At 40.3% G+C, this 19,959-nt stretch overlaps 1 protein-coding gene across 2 annotated transcripts in view; it reads left to right on the top strand.

Annotated features, from left to right (window-relative positions):
• Positions 1-289: 289 nt before the first annotated feature.
• The window catches only part of OSBPL10 (oxysterol binding protein like 10), a 113,335-nt gene continuing 93,665 nt past the window's right edge, over positions 290-19,959 (top strand). Inside the window, exon 1 of one of the 2 annotated variants that reach the window (XM_071429428.1) lies at positions 290-307. Coding sequence is in view for 1 of the 2 variants with exons in the window: in XM_071429427.1 (XP_071285528.1) it covers positions 863-1,158 (296 nt within the window). In the remaining variant the exon portion in view is untranslated. Of the gene's footprint in view, positions 308-719; positions 1,159-19,959 lie in introns of those variants that run through there. The other variant, XM_071429427.1, reaches the window with a different exon arrangement.

Genomic DNA, 19,959 nt, shown 5'->3' with positions numbered 1-19,959 from the left:
CTCTCCTTTTAGGAGGTGTGGACTTGTAGTATGTTTTTGTAAAGTCTGGATGAATGACATGACTCATGTGGTATGTTCATACACACTACCTGCTGTGGGTTGAGCAAGAATATTGTGTTCCCGAGTGCTGGGCACAGCACTCAGCTCACGAGTGCGGGCACGACTGTGCTGCCGGTGTACAGTACCACCGACAGTCACCTCCTCGGCGGTGTCGGGGCACGGCTTGTGCAAGCGTCAGGCACACGCTGTGTGGCTTGGGCATCCCGCTGTCCGCCGCTGTCCCGGCGCACGTCCCGCCGCTGCTCGGGTGAGTGCCTGTCATGTGGCGGGCGCGTCACGGGGGGCGCGGTGCGGCCGCTGGGGCCGGAGGCGGTCTCGGTGTGCGCTCTGCCCCCGCCACACGCGTGGGTCTGCACGCCCGCCCCATACCCGGCCACCGCGTCCTTCGGGGTCGCTCCCCGTGTCGCACGGCGTGTGCGTGTGTTTGCCGGCCGCGGGCACCATGCAGTCCGTGTGCGTGCTGTGCCTCTCCCCGTTCGCCCTGTGCCTCCGCGTGTGCGTGTGCGGCCCCCGCCCCTGCGCGGCCCCCGCCGCAGCGGCGCCCTGCCCCCGGCTCGGGCGGGCGGGGCGCCCGGGGGGGCGGCGGGCGGGACCCCGCGGAGCCTCGGGGCACCGACCGCCGCCCAGCTCCCCGCAACGCCTGGCGAGGAGGAGGCGGCGCGGCGGTTCACTCGCCCGCCGCGGCCCAGCCCCTTCTCCCCCGGGCGCCGCCCCTCTCCGCGCCGCCTGTGAGTCAGGGCTTTGCCGGGCACGGGCGGCAGCCGGGGCCGGAGCGGACGGGCAGCCTCCGCCGCGGGGCTCCATGGAGAAAGCGGCGGGCGAAGGCGGCGGCAGCAACAGCAGCAGCCGCAGCAGCAGCCGCCCCACGTCGGCGGGCTCGTCCCCCTCGTCCTCCTCCGCCAGCCGCGGGCTCCCGGGCCGGGCGGCGGCCGCGGGCAGGCTGGATGGAGGCGGGGGCGGCGGCAGCAGCAGCCCCGGCTCGGCGGCGGCCAGCCCGGGGGGCGCGCAGGCGCCCGGCGGCGGCGGCAGGCGGCGGGAGCCGGTGTTGGAAGGGACGCTCAGCAAATACACCAACCTCCTGCAGGGCTGGCAGAGCAGGTAAAGCGCCGGGCCGGCCCCCGGCGGCGCTGCGGGGCCGCGTCCTCGCCCCCGGCAGCCCCCAAGATGGTGCCCGGGCAACCGGCGCTGCCGCCCGAGCCGACCCCAACCCTCACCGGCCGCCGCGTCCCGAGGCCGGGCTCCGTTCCCCTCTGCGCCCGCTCTCCTTCCTTTTGTTGGACTTGTTTATTTTCCCAGCCGAGTTTGGCATTAGGGCGGGCGGGGAGGTGGCCCGGCGCAGGGTCGGAGCGCTGTCCCCCGGCGCTGCCGCCGCAGGTGCGGGCGGGGGCAGGGGAGGGCTGAGGCTGCACATACTGCTGTCCCTGTATGACAGGGCTCCGCTTTTAAGCTCCTTTGCCTATCACGTTAGTATCCATCTCCTGTGAAGTTAGCTTGGATAACTCAAGAATGAAAAACTGAGAGCCTCCCAAAATAAAGGGAGGAAAATGTCATGCTTGTGATTATTACTATTGTTTTTGTCGCTAATAGGTGGGACAGCAGAAACAGTTTCCTTTGAGTTCAATAAAATAACTTCTGTTGCTATGTCCTAAGTTTGACAAGCCCTAATTTATGCTGATATGGTGACAGGCCCAGGTCCTGCAATTTGCTGGGTGTGGACAGGCTGACTTGCATCTGTGGAAGTCCCGAGGAGGGTCTGGTTTTGGTCCAGTTGTAGTGTAAAATTTTTACAGAGTTGGAGCCAGACTGTGGAGTTAATAGGGCTGTGTTGGGATCTGTTGAAAGCAAAAGAGATTTCCTGTGATGTTTCACTTTTTGTTGTTTAAATTTGTTGTCTTAATGGATGGACAAAGATGTGTGTCCAAAACGCAACTTCTCAATATAAAGCAACACTGTGGTGATTTTAAAGAGAAGATGCTATAGAGAGAACGAATATTGGACTAGTTATAAAGCTCTGTACAGACCTTTAAGAAAACAAACAAAAAGACTAAAACCTGCTGTTGCTTATATTAGGTGATCACAAGCAATAAGAATGTGGGAATGGCCGGGATCTTGATGTTCTGACAGTAAATTTAAAGCATTTGTAAGTGACAGAGTTGCAGAAATGCCAGTGATGCTCTGGTGCTGAATCGTGTGTGGCTAAATCAGTGCTAGGACTACTGTAGCAGTACTTCCTGGAGAATTTCAGGAGCTGGTCTAATTCCATACACTGGAGGCCATGCGTAGGTGTACCAGCTATAAATTAAAAAGCTTGGTATGAACTGGAGACATGCATCTCCATTGACTGCTTCAGCAGAGACATAGAGAAGGCCTTTTTTGCTGTCATTTGTTACTGTAGTTCTGTTCTAGATGCACATTAGACTTTTATCTATTTGTTGGTTTATATGGTACTCCTGTAGTTTTGTTTAAGAAACAAATGCATTTGGATACCTAAAATGTAGGACTGAAATCCATGACTCAAAATTAAAAGCCCCCTTACCCCCTTTTTTTCCCCTGACACTTCCATCTCTTTTTATAGAGACAGTAGCTTCTTTTATGTGTGTGATTTTAAGGGTTGTAATCTGAAATTGCAAAAGAGAGGTAATTGCTTATAAATCTTTGGGTCTAAAGCTGCCTGTTTTTTGTATTTGGAAACATTAAATATTTGATGAGGCTAACAGCTGGAAATAGTGTGCATAATCTGTGCATGCCCAAGAAATTTTACCTGAAAGCATGATGGAAAAAAGACAAATGTCACTTAAACAGTTCTACCACAGCACTTGGAAATTAATGATAATTTACTTCCAGCAATCTTTTTTTATACTGCTTTATTGTGCTTTGTCAATTGCTGGTTTTATTTTCTATAAGTCTGGCTTTTTGAGAAAGTGATTTATCATGAGACAGCTTTTAGGATAAGTAACTTTTTTAGTTTGCTCACTTAGTCTATTCTGTTGATACGTGTAGCTGTGGTTTGGGATTTGGAATCTGATACAAGTTCTAAACAGATCAGTTGAAACTTGAGGCGCACAGAAGTTGATCTTATTATATAATGTTCAATAAATGAATAGTGATCCATGGTTTTGAGCATGGTTGTCCGTTTGGCCTTCTGTTATTCCATTTGTTATGGAATGTGTTTACTGTGAATTGGAGCTCATTCTGTAACAGTCTGTAAGTGACTTTGTAGCTGGCACTTTCAGCGTGTTTGTTAGCAGACAAATTAGTTTTGCATTTACTTCATTTGAAAAAAACACAAGATTGTTCAACTGCATGATCAATACAACCAGATGGCATGAATATAAATAAAATGGGAAAATAAAGTGAAAACTGACAGAGTTCACTTATTGTGGATTTGGAATGTTCTTCTTTAAAGCTCCTTATCCATTAGCCTGAATAATTTAAATGTAGTTAATGTTAGCTCTTGCCGTGTGGTATTGAAGTTGAAAGGCTTTCCTAGGTTATCCAACACTTAGTGTGCAGAGTAGCCTTTACAAGTCTGAAGCAATTACTGTAATTTGAATTATAATAAAGTAGTGTCACTTCTGAATAAATGTTCCTTTAGCGGGCATATGCAAGATAGTCTGATTGTGGATGAGGGAACTGAATATGATTACTGAAGCATAACACTTCATTTATAAGCATTAACTGAAGTAATTGAAGGCCTCAAAATCAGTCAATCTGGATAGCTGCATTACTTCTTATTTTGAGAATTTCCAAGTGTTTATTGTTTGTTACTAAAGAAATCCATTTGTTCTGCTCAAGCAGATCAGGAACAACCTGATCTGGAAATTAGTGAGGTGATTCCTCACCTTTATGACAAACAGAAGGAAACAGTGGTTTTTTTGTTTCTTTGTTTTGAGGCAGTTTGTTGTGTGAGAAAGGTGTCAAGGGGCCTGGGCGCTTGCCATGTCTCCACTTGAGTCTGTGACTTTCTGTGGATTTATTCAGGTATGGATACAGGGAGTGGAGCTTAATCTGAAACAGACTCTTTGACATAAGAACACTTGTGTCTGGTCTGAGACAGTAGGGCATCTGGCTGTCTTTACTATGAAATTACAAGTAATTGTGTTCTCAATTGAAGTACTGTTACAAATAATTTCTATTAGGATTTACTTGTTACATGTGTATGGGAGGGTAGAGCTTGTATTTTAAGCAGGAGTTATGTGGATTTGATGGACAAATATGTCTCTGTAGTGTCATCTTATGTCATGCAAGACCTATTTTTCATTAATTAATTTGAAATTATTGATATACTTATTGCCTGTGATGTTACTATCCTGTCTTTTGAGTAGACTGGCAAAATGTTGTAAAAAATCTTAAAACCCCCATTTGCCCAAGGTAATGGGAAATTCACGGTGTCTGCATCCCCCTCTCTGCTTTTTCCCTGAAAATACTTAGTACTTGCACTTGTAGGGTTTTATCCTGCAAGCATGTATAAAGTCCTGGGTCATCTGCATTTGAGCTGGGACTTAAATCTGGGTTTGTAACAACAATAAATGGAGCCCTGGCTGATGGATGTTGTTGCTTTTCTGAGCTGAACTGCTTTGTGTAAGTTGCTCTGTAGCCCAGGTGTTTTTTTTAAACATTATTTTGGCCTACTTCTGTTTCCTCTCTCAGTTGGGAAATGTATTGTGCTACCAGCCTGCATGAATCATGCCTGACTTCTTGCGCTTGGGCACCACCAGACTTCTTTTGGGGTTTAGCTGCATTCCCTGTAGGTCAACAAAAAGTGTACTTTGGGGCAGTCTGGGGATTTTTTGCACTCAGGATCTTTATCAGGCTCTCCAATGCTGTGGTGTAGTATCTTTTCTTGTGTAGTTGCACAGAGCAGTTGCAGTCTGACTCCTGCCACAAGAGAAAAGCCCTTTTTTATTACCAGTGTCCCAAGCAGGAGGTAGCCATCAGGTTTTAGTGCCACTTTAGGAGCTGATTTCACTGGGTCCCAGACCTTGTGCTACTCTGACTGCAACTCTTATGGGAGGGTTTTCTATGTATGCTGACAAAATGTGTCAACAGTGTATTGTGCTGTAGCACAAAAATCTGTTTGTAGCATTTTTATTATTATTATTTTTAAAAATATATATGTATATTCCGGAGAAATATATTGTGACCTCCTAGAAGAATTGACAAAGGTACCTTCAAACACAGTAATAACCTCTCTCTCCCTCTTTCTGAATCAGCTAACTAGTCTTTCACAGAGTTTTGTGATTGACACATCTGCTTGTGGAGTTTTGGGGTAGTTAGCACCCCTGGTATTCTTAATATTCTTCAGTATGGTATATACTACATATAATACTAATATAGTATTCTTCAATGGTACCAGTCAAGTTGTTCGAGCAATGAATTGGGGCATTTTTCCAGTATAAAAAAACCAGTATATGGTTACTGAACAAACTATATGACTGTGGTAGACCTGTATAGCTGCTGAGGGGGAAATCTGTCCTAGAGAAATAAACTGGGGTTTTTTAGTATAAAAATAAGCCACACTCCTAATAAGCCATTTTAGCCATATTAAATAGCCTAACAGTAGACTGTATCTGAGAAGGAGAAAATAGCCACACAATTAATTTAATGTTTGTGAAGTTTGCTGAAATGGGAATTTTTTGTGTTCTTACTGGAATTAGATTAACACCAGCTCCTCCACTGTGTATTTTTTCATCTTAGTGTGATTCTGTGGCATGTCTATCCAGGGCTTTATGTAGTGTTGTAACACCCTCCAGGATTTATTTGCAGAGTCTGTGAACAGGGAGACTCCCTTTTAAGGAGCTGGAGATACAATATATTCTGTTTCTTCTGTCGTTCTGCATCTCCTGCTTGAATTTTGGAGCCTTGCTAATAATTTGTTAGCAATTGTGTAAACCTTAAAATTGTCAAGGTGTTTTTATACTATAGTGCTAACATTTTATTAAAAATTTTATTTGCAAAATAGATTTTACTGGAGACTGTGTTGTCCCTTCATTTATAGGCTCTCTTTGTAGGAGGAGGGAATGTGAAAAGAAAGAAATCTACTTAAACCCAACTTATTTTAGTTCTCTGGAGCAAATGATGTTTCCTGTGCTAAACACTCAGTAGCTGCATATTTTACAATATTTAAATCAAGATGTATGTCATTAGTCTTAAATAAACTTGGCATTTAAAATGCCAAGAAGTCAGTTATTAGTAAATTCTGTTTTGGATTAAGGCACTAATCTGTTTTCTTAATCCTAAAATCTATATAGCAAAAATAATCACATTGAAATGTAGGCTTTCTTTTTTCTTCCTCTCCTTCTTTTGCTTTTTGCTCTTGGAACTTTTCCCCCTTAAGGATCATTAATTCTCACTTAAAAAACAAATTAAATTAAAAAGAAATAAATAAATCTTTTAAAATGTATATCCCTAGTTTCTTTGTAGGAAGATTTAAGTTAAGGTGTACCTTCTCTTTGTTTAGTTACTGGCTGATTAAACCTAACTGGTTTAATGACAGGCTGGTTGATTAGTTTGGATAGCTTTTGCTGTTGCCTCTAAACCATCTCTGTTGGGAGAATGGAGAAGGCATTTCCAAAAGCAAAATCAGAGAAGGAATTTTAACAAGGTAAGAGAGAGGCTGAGGAATCCATCATTCTCTTCCCTTCAGTAGTGCTTGCAGGGAACATTTGGTAGAAGACAACTTGGAACCTCAGGCTAAAATTGAAAAGGAGGGCCTCGTGGTTAAGGAATTGGTTTGCATTGTGGGGGTGTGGATTCTGGTTGGAGAGCTGCCATGGACATTTCTCTTGTCCCCAGGCAGGTAACCCAAGCTCTTTGTTCCTTAGCTGCTTGTATCACACGGTGCTGGGGCTGTTTATGCCTATGCAGAGGATAAATTCATATAATGGATAATAACCTAATGCAGAAGATGCTTGATGATAATGTAGGAAAAATCTGTTTGAAACAGATGAGACTCGGGCATTTTCACTCAGGCAGTATATTTGGGATTTGCGAGTGCTCTTCAGAGCTGAGCAGCAGTCTCCTACCAGAGGGAATGAAGTGACAGTCAAAATAGAGTGTGGTCTTCCTTTCACCCAGATGTCACACTTAGCTCTCAGGCAGTGCAGAGAAGTGGCAGTTGGCACTGGCACTGAAACAGGCACTTGCCCTTCTCTGGGTTTTGTTATTACTGGCTCATTTTGCTGCTAGCTTTTTTCAACGGTGATTTCTGTGCTTAGCAAGGCAATGATAAGTGTGGTTAGAGGGAGCACACATGCACTTGCTGGCTCATTTATAAAGCCCCACCAATTTATGAATATGGATTTTGTTAATGTAGGAGAAGTGACAGTAGGTTAAACTAAGTAATGTGCCAGGAATAATTTTATGAGTATATAAGTATTCAAAAGTTTTCCCCAGTCATTTTATATTTGAAACTAATTGTTCAGTAAGAATCTATTTGGTCTTTAGATTCACCTTATACTCTTTGTTCTTTATAATATATTTAAAAGACTGAACTTTCTAAGTGAAAAAGTTGCTAAAAATTGCCATGACAATGGCTATTTAATGTACAACTATATTTGTTAAATACGTATTATAATGAATGATGAAAAAAAAGTAATGAACTTGGTTCATTGAAAAATGCAGTTTGTTTCCATATAATAAACTAATGCAACTGTTTTTACAAGTATCTTGACATTGTGCTTTAGATCTTGGAGGCTTTTGTGGATATCTTCCTGAGATGTTTGATTACTTTTTGGAACACAATCCAGAGAGACAAAGTTTGCTTAGTACCTAACTGTTGCATATAAAAATGTTGCTGTAAATGCTGTCTAAATGCTGCTGCACTTCACTTTCCAAGATAGCATTTAATTTGTAGGTAATTTAAAGCTGAAGGGTGGAGATTCTTTACTACTCAGTTGTATAGCACAAGCCATAGTATTTGCCATGGTTTCTGTTGCATCTAGACTTGTGTTTCTCTTTGGATATTGATCTGAGGATTTATCTTCTGGTGATAGAGGATTCTTCATTATAGCCATGGGAACAATTTGCCCAGAGTTAATTACTACTTACACACTAAGTACAACAAGCAGTTTTTTATCAGCCTTTAACTCTTCACTGAATCTCATGATGCTGGACTGAAGGTACCTTGTATCACATTTGGGCTCTACATTCATTATTTTTGGGCAGACTAAGTGCTTATCTTTTGTCTGAGTTTGGAGTGTGTAGACCAATGGAGTTTTCTTGCTGCTCTCCCAGTCACTCAGTTAGAGTCCCAGTCACAAGTCAGCTCTCCCAGTAACTTCAGTAATTTATGATAGTCCTGAAGGTTATTCAGTGTTTCAAAGTTTTTATTTACATGGGACACCAGAACTGTGTACGCCTTCAGTTGTAGTTGCACTTGGGATCAAATACAAGAATAATGCATTCTGTTTGCTCCAACTCAATATTTATTCCCACTTGAAAAGTTCAAGGACCATTAGCTTTTTTGATCTTTCTTGGTTATTTTTTAAAAATTAGGTTGTTAGTTTTGCCTTTTAAGTTTTATTGTTAGTCTGATTACAGGCAACACTGAGACCTCATGTTCCCTGGTGCTGCTTGGGTTCTCCTGACAGATATCTCCATACCCACACTCTTGTTATTTTCTCTTTATTTGCTCAAGCTGCAGCATCCTGGTGCTTGTTATGCCATTTTCTCCTAGTATCCAGTATACTACTTGATCCAGGAACATATGGTATAGTACTACCCAAGTGAGTGCCAGAAGTGTCAGAATGAAGGGTAGCACTTCACTACCCCTTTTTTGTTTGTCTGGGAAGGTGCTGGGGAGGATTGCTGTGGGAGCTGTCAACCTGCAGACTGCTCTCTCCACAGTTAGCATGTTTTTGCATATCCCCAGTGATCTTTCTTGGGCTTTCTCAAGGTGCGTGCAGGCCCTGTTTTTTGAGGGGGGAAAAATAGCAGTTAATTACTTGTTTAGGAAGACAATAATTTTAAAATATAGTTGAGGAAAGTTATTATTAGTTGGAGGAATTATTTGACCAAAATAATCAGTAGGTTTTCCTTACCCTGAATTTTTATGAGTAATTTCTTTTCCAGGTGAATCCTGTATCTTGTAATTATGACTTTTTTGTCACTAGATATATAATTTTATTTTGACAGTATTGGAAAGCTTGATGTTGGCTGATGATAGCCTATTTTCATATCATCAGCAATCTTTATGGAAATTTTTCCTCCCATGTAGGTCATTGCTAAGCACTCCAAAGCCAAGTACTGATTGCCAGAATACCCTATTAGAAACACATTCACTCAAATAACCTCATTTAGTTATATTTTGAGGCTAACTCCCATCTTTTAACTGTTTTTCAGTGCATTTAATGTGTAATTTTCTGTGGTTTGCGTGCTTGCCCATTGTTTTTGATGAAGAGGAGCTGAATGCACCAAGTATTGATGAACCTTAACCTTTTTTTGTCATTCACTATATGCGTGGAGTAACCTAACAGTTTTGTTGGTGGCGTTTTTTTGTTAAAATTGCAGTGAAATGTGGAGTATGAGTCTTCAAAATAAAAGACAGGGATACACTGATGTGTAGTAGTAATTGCTAAATGCTTGATGCTTGTTTGGGACATTCATGCAGGCTAAATGTGGTTGCTGTTGGGTATCTGCATTTGTAGGTGTCTGAAGAAGTACTTGACTAAAAAGATCTTAGGCTGTCAGTTCTAAGTTGAAATCCCTAAATTACTATTTTTATTGTGGTTTTGAGTAAGTTACTACTACAAGTTCATGTATGAAGTACATATTTCTCAGTGACTGAGGAAATGGCTTTTTTCAACTGCACAGCCTTTCAGGGGTTATCTGTTCCTTGTATAACCCCCTGCTCTTTCAGGGGTTAAGAGCTGTGCCTTGTATAGTGTGCCTCTAGTCTGGTTTACAAGATTTTTTATAAAATAGGTTGATGTTTATTTGATTTGCTTGAGAATGGACTTGGAGCACAGTCAAGAATAGTGGTGAGGCAGGAAGTACATAAATGTAAGGTGGGGCTGTGTGTTGATAAAGCTTCAGTGTTTATCTTACATATAGAGTTGTGAACCACACTCCACTTACAGCTATGTTGTTTGCTACATCTTTCATTGAGGTAGAGCACACACACTGTGAGAAAATCTGCACGCTGCAGTCAGAGTAGTGTGTTTAACCTCAGCTGGAGAAAGGTGTGTGTGTTTTTCCAGCCTTGGAATATGGAGAAAATCTTCCTAGTAAAAGGAGACTTGTTTAAGCAAATGCAGGCAAGACCAGGCATTCTGCTATTTGTGTGCTTGAATTTATTAAATGAAAAAAAAAAAAGAGGAGGGAAGAAGAGAGGAAAAGGCCATTTTCTTGTCTGTTGCCATTATTTGGAGTTGTGTCAAGTTTCTGTGTAGTGCTTTTATCATGGTGATATGAGGGAAATAATGAACTTAATCATGAAGAAGGTCCCAAGGTGTAGACAAATTAACTTTATCCCAGCCCAAACCAGCACAGTGGAGGAGCAAAACAGGTTATTTACTGCTGCAAACATCAAGTATTTGGCATTTTTGGTTGGTTGGTTCATTTGGTTTTGGTGTTTTTATTTTGGTTGTTTTTTAGCTGAAACGTTTGCCTTCCACGTCATAAAGTGTAGTGTGGATTTTGTCTCTACTTTCTTCGCTTCTCTGCTTTTCTCCTGTTTTATCTTACCAGCTTAGTGAGCTTTGTTTTACATTGTGTTAGTGTATGAAATTCATCCTATTTTTATTATGCAAGTAGAAGGAAGCGATTGTTTGGCAATAGAACAAGGGAAGAAAGAAAAGAGTAGAATGGCTGGAGAGTTTTAGGAAAGGGGTTAAAGCACCTGGAGGATGGACTGATGAAGGCAAAGCACACTGTAGTGACAGGATGAGAGGAATTAGTTTCACACTGAGAATAGGTTTAGATGAGATGTTGGGAAGAAATTCTTTACTGTGAGAGTGACAAGGCACTGGCACAGGTTGCCCAGAGAAGTTGTGGATGCCCCATCCCTGGAAGTGTTCAAGGCCAGGTTGATGGGGCTTTGAGCAACTTGCTCTAGTGAAAGGTGTCCCCCACAATGGCAGGGGGGTTGGAACTGGATGATCTTCAAGGTCCCTTCCAACCCAAACCATTCTGTGATTCTGTGTAAGGGAAGAAACAGGGGTGAGACAGAAGTAGATGCTCAACTGAGAACAGCACAAGGCTAGATGCTTACTTCTTAAAAAAAAAAAATCTGGAAGTTGTATAACATGAATTCAGAATGAAGTCTTGAAAACCCAAGTGAGAGAATTTGCTCTTATTTATACATTTTAATACTGCCATTAAGAGTGGCACACAAGAAGTAGTGAGGAAAGTAGTGTTTTTTAAATTGCAGAATGTGTAGTGAGGATTTTTCTGGTTTTGCTTTCTTCCCTTTGCCCCTTCTGTAGCAGAGCTGATTTCAGGTAAGTAGAGGACTGATGTGAATAGCAGTCAGAGGAAACTACTGACAGTATCCACCTGGATATATATTAATGTGCCAGACTTACCTTTGCCCTTTTAAACACAGTATTGATTATATGGGAATTCAGGCTTTTGTGATGATTATTTTCTTGCTAAAGGTTATAAGTATTGTTTTTGCATTTTTGATTGGAACACATTTTTGATGATCTGGATTTTTGTGGAACAGTATTTCTAGAAATATCTATATATATGTGTACAAAGCAGCAGCCTAACATATAAAGGTCTTCAAAAATTATGTTTGCTCACGAATTTAAATACTCTTTCTTCAGAAAGATCAAGGCTAATGCTATGCATATCTTGCAATATGTTGATGAAACCGCCCTCTTACGGGTTCTGTGGACTCTATGTATAATGTTTGTAAGAGACAGTGTTGACTAGATACTTGTATTTAAATTGCTGCATATCAGCAGCAGGATAAAGACCAAACATGGAAACTTAAACTTCTCATTTCAGTCAATGAATTAATAGTCCTAGGAGTAAAGGCAAGGGAAACACTATTGGATTGTGAAGTATTGGCAGAGAAGGTTGAAAAGTTCCAACTATTCTGAGATGATGTAAGAAAGGTCTGATTTCTGCAAAGCTTTGTTTGAACAAGCTGGTTGCAGAAGAGCTGGAAGGAAACTAGCATGCTGATCTTGTTATCAAGATTCTTACTTTGTATATTGTATTTTCTCCCATATGATGTGTAAAGAAAATGCTGCATCAAATATGTTCATTCTTCCCAACTGAGAACTTTTTAGATTGTGGATAAAAAGAAAAATTTCAAATGCTAGGAAGAATGAACAGAAGGGAAGACATAAAATTGAGGACTTAAGAAATTCCCAAAGTAAGACCTTATCTTGCCTTTGCTTTTTTTTTTTCTTCTCTGTGTTTCTCTCCCTAAATATAAGAAGTATATGCAGTACATAAAAATGGCATTAATATAACATAGGTGAGTTCTCAGCCCCTTGTATATGGCAGTGAAATTAATATTTCTTGTTCAACAGGTTTTGCAAGTGAAATAATATTTTCAATGTAACTTACAGTTGGGAGAAATGCCAACATTCATGTGGTTCAAGTTTGAGAATCTAGATGATAAATTATCTGCATTTTGAAAGTGAAAATAACAGCTCCTATAACCAGCGCAGTAAAAAACAGAACAAATTTAAAACCAGATGTTTTATTCCATCAACTTGCACAAAAATTATTGTTGAAATAGATGTATTCAGAAGCAGTTTGCCTGCTAGAAATTATCTGGTATTTCATGTATTCACTTAGAATATATGATAATACTTTGTGTCTAGAACAGCTATAGAGAATATGCCCTGAATTAATTATATAAGAAGTACAGAGTGGAATGGAGGAATGAAGAATTGGCTTGAGGACTGGTGTCTCCTGGCATCAGGTTTGTATCTTTTTCTCCTGGAAATGACCTCTAAAATTTTTCCCTTTTGCTGGTTTCCCTTTTGCTGGTGGTAATCAGATTTTATTACTATGAATATCTTGCACATAAATTACATGAGTAATGTAGGTATGTCCACAAGCCAAAAATAGCTAAATGAATGTGAGGCAGGTATCAGAAAGCCAGATTCCTGAATACAGGAGCTTTGTATAGGTATTATAACTCTGCTGCTAGATTGATGAAGATAAGCACTCTTCTAATAAAAGGTGTTTCAAACTATTTCACGTTCTGTTTTGTTAGAAATGGTAAAAGAAAAAAAACTTGCACCCACGAGCTTACGTTTTTGTTGGTATTGCAGTGCATTACTCAATAAAATACTTACTAAAACTGGTTTGTAGCACAACTGTTCTATTGTTTAAACTTTTAACACCATGTTTTGGGGTGATAGTGTTTTCTTAAGAAAGCCAAAGTTTTTTTTTTTTAAAGTTTTTATCTTTCATCTGAAAACACCACAGGTACCTCACAAAATTTGAAGCATCAGATGTGATGCATAACATTCCTGAGGTTAGAGTAAGAGATGCTGGATCTCTAACTGACCACATCTTTCCTCATTAAATGATTGCTAGGTTATAAATATATTGTGTTTTTCTTTTCCTGGTGTAATGGTGAGGTCTAAAAATGACTCTCATTGATTGATTGCAAGATGGTTTTCAGATCTAAACATTAATTTTTTAGTTTACAGGAAGGTTATTATTTCTTGAGGTTTTTTATTCCTTGATGTTTTTAGCTGCAGTCTAGAAAGTAACAGTGAAGAGTTTCTATCTCCTGGCAATGATTCTTGCTGAGGATAGGGCATTGCAAAACAAGGATGAACTCTGAAGGTCTGGCAGAGAAGTCGGTGAACTGTGATACAACCTCAGTAGAACTCTGCTGACTCAAGGCAGCTAATTGAAAATTTATGCAATAATATCCATGGATAGGATGTGGTTATGCTTTGAACCTCATTGCATTGCATTATTGTAATACAGTACGGTCAGTATCTTTCTTTAACAGGATCTTGTTCTTAAAACGTTGACTTCAACAAAGTAGCTTCTGAATATTGAAAAGATGTCAACTTGAAATCGAATGGATCTAAAAACAAACTAGGAGTAGTCTTGAATATATTTGAAACTTTTTCTGTCATTTAAAAAACATAAATGAAGTGCTTACCAGTTCTTAACATAGCATGTACTAAGAAAAAAAAAGAAGAATAATCTTACATAGATTTACAATCTTTATTAATACAATTACTTCCTTTTGTAGATCACTATGTAAAATTCAATTTTTAAAAAATTAGCTGTGTAATCATGCTGTACTTCCCTGTCTACCCTTCTGTTGCTGGTACCTCTGTTCTCTTTTGTTTTTTCAAGCTATTTTGAACATCCTAAGTCATGTCTGTGATTCCATATTCTGTTTGTAAAAACTACATTTATATTTGATGCTGATGCAAGTCCTGTCCAGTTAAGTATGTGCATACATTTAATACTTACCAGGCATCGTGCAGTATATCTGCAATTGTTCCACACCCAGTATGGAATGCAGTTTACTATGCCAAGTGAAGTCATCATCAGGGAGATAGTACAAGGGATCTGGAGGCTGCTGATAAAATGTGTAGTTCATATTTTTCTTTTCTGTTCCTTCTTTTCTCTCTGGGAGGCGACTTTAATCCAAACATGCTATTGAGGCTTATTTCAGAATTATCTTTTCTCCTCCCAAGTCCCAAATTGCACTGGTTAGCGGAAAATTGATAATTTTCCCTAGAAGTGAAGGCTGGGGCACCTGATCTGGGAGTAGTTCTGTCTAGCTGGGTCTGTGCTCCTGGATGAGAAAAACACATCCAGAGACTGGAACACCAGAAACTTCTAATTTCTTGTTTTTCTTCTGTCATTAAATATCTTGCTAACAGGACTGCCAGTTTTCCCTCCAGTTGTTACATGTTGATAGTAAAAACCCTAGTGAAAATGTAATTATGCTGGGAAAAGCACTGGTACACTTATCCTTCTTTTCTAATTAAGATACTAATTTAGAGTTGATAGTTATAGGAAGCTGTGAGAACAGCCAGTATCTTAAAGCAGAGCTCACAAATGTGAGAATGGGTTGCAGTGAGCAGTTGATAAGCTGTGGGTTGTGACAGCCACGTTCAGCTGCTCTGTCCTTGCCAGGGGGTCAGGGGCTCAAACTGCTAATTTGGTTCTGCAGCTTTCCAGCGTTTTCCCAGCCTTTATGCCCGTACCCCGTGCTGCTTAGGGGGTGTGGGCTGGTGATGCCCACATTCCCCACGCTCAGGAGCATTTTGCTGTGGTGGTTTGTGCTGGCTGCTCTGGTGCGCTCAGCACTGCATGGCCTGGGGTTCATCTGTGCCTCTGAGCTCACTGCTGAGAGCTTTCAGCTGTTCTGAGCTGATTCACAGCTGCTGGGCCCAAAGGATAGATGGCAGGCATGGCATGGCTTGCTTCATTGAGTGTTTAAATGTGTTGGCCAAAGGAAATCCTGTGACAGATCCCGTAATTTTGCTGTGCTCTGAACCAAAAGGCTGGCAGATTATTCAAATGTATCTCAGGGTTTCCTGTAGCACACTGTGCTCCTTCTGTGAGGGAGAAGTATTGGAAGTGTCTCCCTGGGCTTTGACCTTTTTTAGAGGGGTCAGATGACTGTGAAAAATGGTGGGAGCAGCTTAGGTGGCTGCTCCTTGGGCATGGGGTTTCTAGTGGGAATCCCTGAGTTGAGAGATGAGCTGCAGAAAGTAGCTGGGCTGTCTAAGCAGACTGGAGCAGCTTACAACTGCTCATCACTTAGGTTCTTATCTTTTCTCTATGCTAGTTTTTAAATGGAGGAATTAAAGCCTTGAGGAGAAGAGCTGAGCAGCTGCCAGCTGCAGTCTTGCTCCTTGAGCTGAACAAACAGGTTGGCAGTGCAATATTGAGCTTTTCTGCAGGATCAGATAAATGATATGAGTCCGTCTGCCCTCCTTTCCATCTTCTGAGGATCTCTCTCTTTCCCATTTATTTGATCTTGCTTTTTGATACTGTGACAGCAGGTATAGGGGGGAGTAGTGCTATAAGAGATGGACTGAGAAGAAAACATTTGAAAAAAAGGAGATCAGATATGAAAATATTACAGGTGCTAAAAATTAGAGGTAGATGAGCTGTGACCTTAGGTTCCAGAGAGGAGGCTAATGACATGATGCTTTTTGTAGGTTTTATTCCCCTTGAGCCTAAAAATTGATTTTTCAAAAGTGGCACTTGAACAGATTGAGCACAAGAGGCAGGAATAGGTGTCTCAACTGAGGGAACTGGAATGCTTAGTGGAATTGTCTCTAGTAATAGAGAAAGCAGCTGGTATAGGCAAAAATATAGTGCAGTTTCTCACAGATATTTTTTTACTTGTGATGGTGTCAGGACACCAGGAACAGATGTCTGAGAGACTGAAAATACCTACTCTGAACTCTCATGTTGAGTTTTGTCTTTCATTGAATAATTCCCTCAATTGGATTTAATTATTAGAATGCTGAATTGTCTGCTTTTTAACAGAAAATGAATAGAATTATGAAATTAACTTGGTTCTGGAAATGTGAAAACGATTTCTGCTCTGGCTATCTATTTGTTTATTACCTCTGTTTGTTTTGTGCTTACAATCTGGTTTGTTAGTGGTATTGTCTTCTGTTAGGTACTTGGATTCTTGGATGGATCTCTTCTGTTTAAAGGAGTATTTTACACTTGTGAATTGGTTAATGCACTCCCCTTGTACCTCCTTTCCGTACACGTGCCAACAGTGGGTTCAAATGTTCACTTGAATTGTGTCATGGTTATACTGCTGAAGGAAAAAATCAAACTACCTTTTCTCTTTTCCTTCACAGGAAAATGTTCAGCTTCTTGAAATCCCTGCTATAGAATTTTTTCCTGAAATTCTTTTTGTGTGTGCTGTTCTTTTTGTTCTTTTTGTGTGTTGTTATCTGCTTTTTCATTCTTTCAGAGACTGCATTGGAGGCAAGCTGGCTACTGCAGTTCTAACAGCAAGCATGAGGTTTACTCTTAGAGGAGTTTAAGAATATGCCTAAAATTGTTGCTGGTGTTTTAGTCTGCTGTTAAGTTTTTCCTCCAACTAATTTGTAGGGTTTTTGATGTTTGTTTGTGTTTTATTTTTTTTGTGTGTGTTTTGTTTTTTTTTTCTTTTTACACTGTTCTTTTGTCATGCTGTCTGCCTCTCAGTGCTCCAAATGAAATGAAAAGCAGAGAAAGGTACCTTGTCAAATGCTGCAGTGCAGGACCAGTGTGAGTACTGAGGAGTGGGGGTGAAGGCAGGTAGTAGGGTACCCAAGAGCACTGCAGAGCTGGGATGACCTTCAAATGTCAAATTTCTGCTAGGGAAGAGACTTAACAGCTTTTGATCCATAAAGTGAATGAATGCTGCTTTACAATGTTTTATTTTGAGAAATAGTAAGTTTTTGAAATGGTTGTTAAAAAAAATGCATCTCTCTGTAGTTCGAATTTTCAGTTGGGATGTTTCTTTTTGGACTTCTCCCTACTCTCTTTTTTTTTTTTTTACCCTACCCTTTTTTTGCTTGAGCATTTCTGATTGTAATCTGGATATCACAGATACAGTGAGCAAGAGGAGTTATTTTTTTGGGGGAAGGAAGAAGTGGAAATAAATCATATGTTGTCTATTTGTGGTGTCAGGTAAGAGAAACTATCAGCTAAGGAGCAACATCTATTAAGACTGTTTGCAAACAGTTGATAACATTTGATAAACTAAAAAAAGGCTACAGACAAGTGGAGAAGTAGAGAAGTACTTAACACACCATTGATTTTTTAATAGTAATTAGGGACAAGGAAAAAGCTAGATGGAAGAAGTCTTTAAACTACACTTGCAGGAAAGACATTGGAATAAATTCTAGGTCATTACTGAAGAGAACTTAGTGTGGTTGAGTAATTTTACTTGCTGCTTTTTTTTAAAGCTGTGGACTTCTGGTAACTGAAGGAAAACATACAGCTTATGTCTGCTAGTTGAGGAAATGGTTATGCTATAGTAATTTTCCTTCTTCCAAATCTCCCTGTAGCATTTCATTATTATAATTGTGGAGTTTCATGAAAAAGTTTGAAATGTAACCTAAATGTTCAGGCACTAAAAGTAATATTTGGGGTTTCAGCTGTTACTAGAACCATTAAACTTCAAGTCTAATAGATATCTCACAACTTGATGTTACTTCCTGTCATGAGGAAAAATGCCTGCTGTTTTGCTATATTTAAGCAAGGTTTTTACCTAAGGGGGAGAGCACAAGCCTGACCTGAGAGACTATAAACACCTGAAGCTGAACTAGAAGCAGACTCTAAGAGATGTTTTATTTGTCTCATTAAGTTAGTTCATTGTTCCATAGTTTTATCTTTTCCAGGCCGTTCATTCTGCTTTATGCCATTGATAAGCAGAGACATTGTCAGCATGTTTAAAATAATTTGATTTTGCTATAATATTGTCATTAGTGGCCTAATTTCTTCAATACCCATGTACTATTTTATTTCAAAAGGGAAGAATTTAAACTTTCCTTTTGAAGCTGTTGGTTCATAGCTGTTCATAGCTCAAAAGTTCATAGTTTCAGTTATGACAAAGGAGTTATTTTTGTGTGGGAGGGTGGATTAGATCAGAAATTCCCAAATTGTTTTTAATAGTAGCGTGATCGTAACCATAGGAATGACAGCAGAAATTGTTAAGCTTTAAAAAAGTTACTAGTGAGTTTGACCTTTGCAGAACAGACTGATTGCTTTTGTATTACGAATGGCATCAAATTTTATTTGAAAGTACCTGCTAGCTGATCAGCCACTATGACTCTTCTCAGTCATTCAGTAAGATGCAACAAGAGATTTGACAGAAACATATGTAGTGTAATGTAGGAGGCTCCTGAAAAAAGGAGTTTTGTAATTTTAAAATGTGAGAACAGCAGAAATTATTTTGGCAGGACTGAGTGATGTAAATTGTTCTTACTATCAGGTTTTTTGACTAAGATTCTTAGTGAAGTAGTTGTTATTGTGGGGCAGGTTCTGTTTTCACCCTGGGAAAAAGTAGTTGCACATAATTGAGTAAAAGCCTTCTTGCCAGGAGTTTTGAGTAGTTGAAAGTTGGTAATGGGGCAGCAAGTGAGTTTCTCTCTGCTGTCGAGTCAGGACTGCTGTGTACAATCACAAATGCATGTGACCTTGTTGTGGATGAGTAGAATATGCACCTCATTCAAAAGAGAGAAGCAGCAATATGCTTAACTGAGGCAAAATAATAAATTGACAGAGTTAAATGAATTTGATGGAATTAAAAAACGTTTGGCAATAGTTTGACAAGGTTCAATAAGCTTGGTGGCAAAGTTCATCTTATTAATTACTGAATGGAAGAAATATACACAGGAAAGTTGAAATAGTATCAAGTTGGAATGATTCACATGTAGACCAGAGATGCAAAGAGAAATGAGGACCCTCATGTTATGTCACAGCATTCAGAGAGAACCTTGCTTTCTTAACTCCTTATGGAGAATATGTGGAGCTGGATCCAATCTTAGTCTCAGACTTGGACAAAAATTGATCTGTAATGGAATTATCTGTACAATATCTATAATAATATTAGGCAGCTAAGTGACTTGGCAATGTTTCATTAGAGTTAACTCAGCATGCTATCATTCTCTCTGCTTTGTGTAAGGAAGGATCTCTTGGTCAAGTAAGGAATCTTAAACCTTGAGAGGCATCCCTGCTCAAGGGGAGAGTCACCTGGCACTTCAGCTGCAGTTCAGGGAGAGCTCCAGTTGGATCCATCCTGATAGGAATATTTATGCAGTGAAGTTGTTGGCTGCTTGGCAATAGTGTATACCAGATGGGTGTCTTCATTTTAGCTATTATCTTGTTATGTGCTTTGATTCCTTCCATTTTTGGGCTTTGAAACCACCTTTAGAAATATTTTCCCAAGGCACCTTCACTCACTTATACCTGAGCCAGGAGCTTTCCAGC

This window comes from Agelaius tricolor, unplaced genomic scaffold, assembly GCF_023055355.1.
Source record: "Agelaius tricolor isolate 1412-34295 unplaced genomic scaffold, bAgeTri1.0.p SCAF_6, whole genome shotgun sequence".
Classification (NCBI taxonomy): Eukaryota; Metazoa; Chordata; class Aves; order Passeriformes; family Icteridae; genus Agelaius; species Agelaius tricolor.
This window is presented reverse-complemented; position numbering and strand designations above follow the sequence as displayed.